This window comes from Olea europaea, chromosome 3 (genome assembly GCF_002742605.1).
Source record: "Olea europaea var. sylvestris chromosome 3, O_europaea_v1, whole genome shotgun sequence".
NCBI classification, from domain to species: domain Eukaryota; kingdom Viridiplantae; phylum Streptophyta; class Magnoliopsida; order Lamiales; family Oleaceae; genus Olea; species Olea europaea.
In genome coordinates, this window is record NC_036239.1 from 21,645,503 (window position 1) to 21,651,823 (window position 6,321).

The following is a 6,321-nucleotide window of genomic DNA, read 5'->3' on the forward strand; positions in this document are numbered from 1 at the left end:
CCTAGTTCCCTTCTTTTCAATTGTTAAGAGATGTAATTCCACATCGAATAAAGATGAAAATATAGACCAATTTATAAAGTTTTAGGTTACTCCTCTTAACAAGGTTAAACTATGAAGATGAACTTCAAATTTTGATATAATATTAGAACCCATTAAACTCCAACGAGCAATTCAATTTGATTAAGATCAATAAATGAGCATACGAATTTCAAGATTGATCTGCTCAAATAAGCCACTATCTTATAGGGGCATGTTAAGGGATATAATCCTACATCGAATAAAGATGAAAACATAGACCAACTTATAAAGTCTCGTGCTACTTCTCTTAATAAGATTTATATTTTAAAATGGAACCTCAAATCTTAAAATCAACAGCCATATATGAAAGCTTAAAATAAGAAACCCGCCTCGCCCCTGGAGTATCATGAGGGAGGTAAATCGCTGAGTTTGCCCCAGCAGGTCAGGGAACAAGAGCTTGCCTGTACACTGGTGGCCACAAATAGTCCAATTCCATATTTCAGGAATCGAACCCTCACACTGTGACTTCTAGTAAGACTAAGATTACATTATTTCTTTTTTTTGCACTACTGAATTATGCCATGTGAAAGTCTAAATGCTCCTCAATATATGGGTTTTCATCTGAAAATAATGGAGCCTTTTTTTTCTGAAGAATTAAAGATGGACATGGATGACATCATCAACTGTGAGAGCTGTACATCTGATTAGATAGATGATGGCCATTGATAAAAATAATGACAGATCAGATGGCTGATAGTGACTTCTTCTGCCCCCACAGGACAGCACCCGCGGGAGGCACGGGAGCTTTCTACGCCTACGCCCTCCCCACTCCCACAGTACATACACAGTTGCAAACCTTTATGCTATGTATGTGACTGTGTATGAAACTTTATGCAGCAGACTGCAGGGAATCAAAACTTCAATTATGGGGGGCAAAGTACATGCAAGTTCTTGGAGGTTTTGACTAGCCTACAGTGTTCTTTTTTAATCAAGTGTGACAATTGAGAACTATCACCCCAAACTTCATGTGAGAATCTGAAGAAAAAAGTAATATATTTTATTTTTAAAAGTAATTTATACGCTTATTGTCCTCCATTCGTGTAACGTAAAAACAGTCGGGTAATCTTTTTGTACAGTATTATCCAAAACTCATCTCTCATCCTTGAGGTCACATGTAATACGAGAATCTTCGTGTTTGTTTATGCTTAAAAATCAATTTTTCATAAAAAAGCAAGTTATGATTTACTTCTCAACTTAAATGTACGTATAACTTGAATTTAAGTAAATTGACACATGCTATATGAGACAAAGCCCTACTCAAATTGTACAATATCCTTACTAGTCGACAATTCTAACACCCAAAAATTCAAGTACCCAACATGGTGAAACATTATTGGATTTAACAAGTCAATAAGCCTGGTTCAGAATGTTATCCAAATAATTTCAAATCTACCTTTTTTGTAGTTACTATACATCAACATGAACTAATAAGTCAAGAGTTTCGATTGGAAAGCAATTCACTCTCAAAACGTTCAAACTGGCAAAAGGAAGCTTGTTCCAAATAATAACCTCCGGATATTTTAGTATGTACTATTAGACCATACTGGACAATACAATCCATGTTCTTTTTTAGTTTTTATCATAACCCGTTTTCTCTTTTATACTGCTTAGTACAATCTAATCTATATTATCGCACCTGACAAAACTATACAAAGTCATCGGAAATGAGGGAAGAATTTCAGATTCCCAATCTTCATATCGTGTTTTACGGTTTTATTGTAACTTAGATCTGCCATCATCACTTTCTGGACCTCCCAGGGTCAAGACCACACCCTGAAGTTCACTTTTAAGCCCCGAATCTTTGCTCATCATTAAAGGAGTTCTAGTTTCTGGGATCGATCTTCCTGAATGAGTTGCTCCAAAGCTCTGATGCGATCCTCGACCAACTACTCTTGCTGGCTGCTGAGAATGCCCTCGATAAAGAACGGTTGCTTGATTTTTTGCGTGATTTTGACCGAGAATGGCACCACGTGCCACAAGATCAGGAGCCTGAACGAAAAGATCGACTAGTTAAGGTTGGCATGCTTGAATTACATAAGGGTGGGGTCGGCCAAGTGTAGAAACTTACCGGAGTAAATAGGACGCCTCGAAAAATCATTCCATTAACAGTAGCGGTCATTAGGTAACCAGAATCAAATGCGCCATCAACTTGACCGTGAACTTCAGATCCAATCTAAGGACGTAAATTTCAAATGAAAATTTAATAACAAATTAGGTAGTTCTAGAATTTCAAGCAGAAATCATCTTACATACCAAGTTATGGAACTTCCATGCCTCGGCGGATGTGGTATCTGTTCCTGAGCACCGCACTTCACTCGCACCAGTAAGAGCTATGTTCCTATAATGTTCTGGTTTTCTTTGATGCACATGTTCTGAAGATAAATTTACACCCTGAGAAGTCCTAGGGACGACACTTTGGAGCTCACTCCCTGTAACTGGAATATGAATAGGCTGAGAATTGCCAGCATTCAAAATTCGCTGCAAAAATTTAGGATGAACTTGAGAAGTCGGTTCTTGATCAGATTTGGATGGAGATGAGTTCCTTGAAAGTGAAAGACAATGCTCATCAGGTTTGGATTTCAGATCATGCAACATTGAATTACTCATTCTCCTCCTCTTCGGATGCAACATATCTCCACAAAACAAAAGTTATTTTTTCAGTAACTCGTGATTTTTCCCTTATATCGAATATTGAGATAAGCAAGGTTTTGTACGTTGAACTAACCTGAACTAAAACGAAAAGAGCGTTCTGAGATTATTTCAAGTTCTTCAGCATCCTTCGTGGCTAAATCCTTATATTCGCCAGGAAATAATTTCTTCTGCTGCAAATGATTTGTATAGTTAGCATATCGTTTAAAAAGAGAGTAAAACTTCAAAATACTAGCAGTGTTACTCTTCCAATACCAAATTATTATCTGCATCTCGAAAAAACATTTTCCTTTCTTTGTAGTTGGAGTTTCCTAAAGATCTCCTTGTGGAATCAACATGCCCCATGGGATGTTCTACTCCTACCCGTAAAATTAGCAACTCGTTGAGAGGTCGCTCATCCTCTCCACAACTACAATGTTAAGGCAACAAAAGGAGAAAAATCCATAAGAAAAACTATACGTATAATACAATTGACAGTTGCATCATATTACATTCTCACCCTCCAAAAATTGCTATGCTTGAGTTTGTGACAGTGGCCGTATGAGCAAACCGTCCTTGAGGTTTTTGAAAACCAATGTCGAGTTGAACCCAGGATGATTTAATTACATCGAGAACCCAGACATCATTATAATATTGTTTGTCCGCGACTCCACCAATTACATATACCTGCAGAGCACAGACATTAAACTAGCCATTATTACAGTAACCTCAAAAAATAATAACTTTTGAGCTTAGCCAGACACATCTTACTCACCTTGGTCCCTATGCTAACAGAAGCGTGACCAGCTCGAGCACCGGGGGATGGACCATGAGCTTCCAGCTGATAAGAAAATGAACACAACATTACCTTATGACATTTCTCGAATCATTTAATTCGTTAATTTTTCTTTATTTTACGCAACTTAAAGGGTAAACAAGTTTGTGGACGGAGTTCATACCTTAGACCAATTTAACGTTTTCATGTCAAACACATTCACATCTTGTTGGTACCGATCACCCGAGTCTCCACCATACACAAAAATCCGGTTACCTATAGCCACAGCACTATGACTATCTCGAGGAGCAGGTACATTACCCCGTACTTCTAGGGATGTCCATCCCATGGTTTTGAGGTCCAAAATGTGTAAATCATTTAAGTATTTCGACTCTCCTTCTCCACTACCCCCAAATATAACTAATTTATCGTCATTAAGAAGTGTAGCAGTGTGACTTTCACGAGGGGAAGGTGGATTGCCATGGCATTCGGGCCGAGTCCACTCTCTAGAATGCAAATCCAATATGTGCAAGTCATTGACCTTCTTAAAACCATTAGTTCCTCCAAATACTATCATCCTGTGCCCAATGAGTACAGCGCTGTGGCTGTCTCGTGATCTCGGGCCCTGCCCCAAAGTCATGAGAATGTTCCAAGTCATTGTCTCGAGATTACACACCAGAACATCGCTGAAATGAACTCCCCCACAACATCCCTAATTAATAACGAAAAAAAAGAAGCCAATTAGGAGTATTAGATATAATTAGCATTACTTCGATAATTAATATTCACCACTCATTTTTATCACACATGTTTGGTAGGATCGATATGAGAATATTAATGAAGAAAACAAGTTAAAATTCTATCTATTCGCCGGTCCATTCTGTAGAATCAGTACCACGTAGGCAATAACAACAAATTAACATCACACAGTATTGTCTTTCCTCCCATTACTATTTAAAGATACTAATGCACCAAGAGCGTGCTTGGTTAAGCTTAAAAACACTTATAAGTGAATCAGTAAGCTTTCAATTTGGAAATAAGTTACTTAAAAATTACTTTCAAAGTAAGTAACATAGGGGTTCAAAACAACCATTATTTGAGGTTATATAATTTACATGATGAATTGTGTTAAATAACTGCACTTTTGCAAACTAGAAATCAAAGGTATTCCAAACATACAATACAATGAAAGAATAATCGCACAAAACTATGATTGAACTAAGTACCAAAAATAAAAGGGAAAAATACAAAAACCCTCAAGTTTTTAATGACTGCAGAGAACCAGTGAAGTTTCAGATAATACCTTAAAAGTGGTGAAAACTAAATTTTGTCCAAGAAGGTGCTGGTGTTTTCTTGCCAAAATTAACCATATGAACCAACTTTGATAGAGAAAAAGAAGATCTTACCTTCATGTAAAATCTTTAAAATGTAAAATTTTACAATTAACAAAAAGAAGAAAAGTAAGTGTGTACCCCAAAGATGTAGATAAAGCCATTAAAATAGCAAGCAGAATGCCCCCATCTCTCTGAAGGATTTTTACCAGACACTTTTGGATACAGCCAAGTAGCCTTCTTCATTGTAACTTCAACTTCCAAAGAACCCATTTTTTCCCTATCTTTTTCTCTCTGTGTCTCAGCGTATATAACTGTAAGTTCAATTCAAGTTCAGTGCTATGTTAAGAGTGTAAGGGAGGAAGAGGGGTCATATCAGAATGAGCTCTCTCAATCCACGTTAAATTTGGATGTATCAAAATTTGCGTCGTTAATTATTTAAAATATTATTAAAATTAATGTATGAAAAACTATCACCTCATGACACATCAAACAATGTCAAACTCCATTAACTGTAGCAAAAATATACATGAACATGGCAACTGACATATCAACTATCAATGCCAATAGACATGAAAAGATGTGTGCTTTGGAGTCTAAATCACTGTGGCACATCATTTTGCCCATATTAAAATTACAATTCACTTTTTTCTTTCTTCTTATTAATTACATATTTTATAATAAAATAATATTAGACGTAAATTCAAAATTTTTTCTTCATTTTTAATTACGTATTATTCAAATAAAACTATTATAAAAATTAAAATGACAAATAATGGAGGCCAAATGGGAGCAAAACACAAGCTGAATACCTGCTTTTTTATAAGGGTAATTAACACAAATCATCATTACATTTTTTTTTGTTATTGTGTAAAACGTTATCACCTTTCATTTTTTGACATATTCATCCCTATTTTTATCTTTCATTGCTAAAAAGATCCCTTTCATCTAATTTTTCAATAAGAAAATGTAAAATGAAAAATATACCTAAAAATCAAGGAACACATTGCAACCATACTATAAATTTAAAAAATATATATACAAATGAGTTAAAATAAATTATTAAATGTGTAATTAGCACAAAATACCCTTACTTTTCAATATTATTGTTCAAAATTTTCTTACCTTTTATTTTTTACATTTTTACCTTTATTTTCACATTACACTACGAAAATCATTTTTTTCATCTATTTTTTCAATAAAACTGTAAAATGATAAATATACCCTCCTACTTAAATAAAAGAAAAATTAAAAAATAAAAATAAAGAACAAATTGCAACTATACTTCCAAATTCAAAAATAAAGTACACATAAATTCCTAATAGATAATTAAAAAAGAAAGTGATTTTTAAACAAATTATTTATTTATTTAAAATTTATTTATACTTTTTGAAAAAATTGGAAGAATAGTTGTAATTTTTTCTTTATTTTTTTGTAACTAGGAGGGTATATTCATCATTTTTATAACTTTTGACTGAAAATGGATAAAAATTACTATTTCCGCAATGA

At 34.6% G+C, this 6,321-nt stretch overlaps 1 protein-coding gene across 2 annotated transcripts; it reads right to left on the reverse strand.

Moving 5' to 3' along the window:
* Positions 1-1,517: 1,517 nt before the first annotated feature.
* LOC111390139 (acyl-CoA-binding domain-containing protein 6-like) lies at positions 1,518-5,195 on the reverse strand. 2 transcript variants are annotated; one of them, XM_023015145.1, is made up of 9 exons: positions 4,954-5,195; positions 3,666-4,193; positions 3,482-3,547; positions 3,227-3,393; positions 2,983-3,136; positions 2,804-2,897; positions 2,332-2,711; positions 2,147-2,251; positions 1,518-2,067 (listed from the first exon to the last, which is right to left on the reverse strand). In XM_023015145.1, exons 1-9 carry the CDS (start codon positions 5,083-5,085, stop codon positions 1,792-1,794), a joined length of 1,902 nt encoding a protein of 633 aa, XP_022870913.1. In that variant the 5' UTR covers positions 5,086-5,195; the 3' UTR covers positions 1,518-1,791. The 2 variants fall into 2 exon arrangements, with proteins under 2 accessions (XP_022870913.1, XP_022870908.1); XM_023015140.1 differs by having other exon boundaries at positions 2,804-2,900.
* Between the last annotated feature and the right edge of the window lie 1,126 nt (positions 5,196-6,321).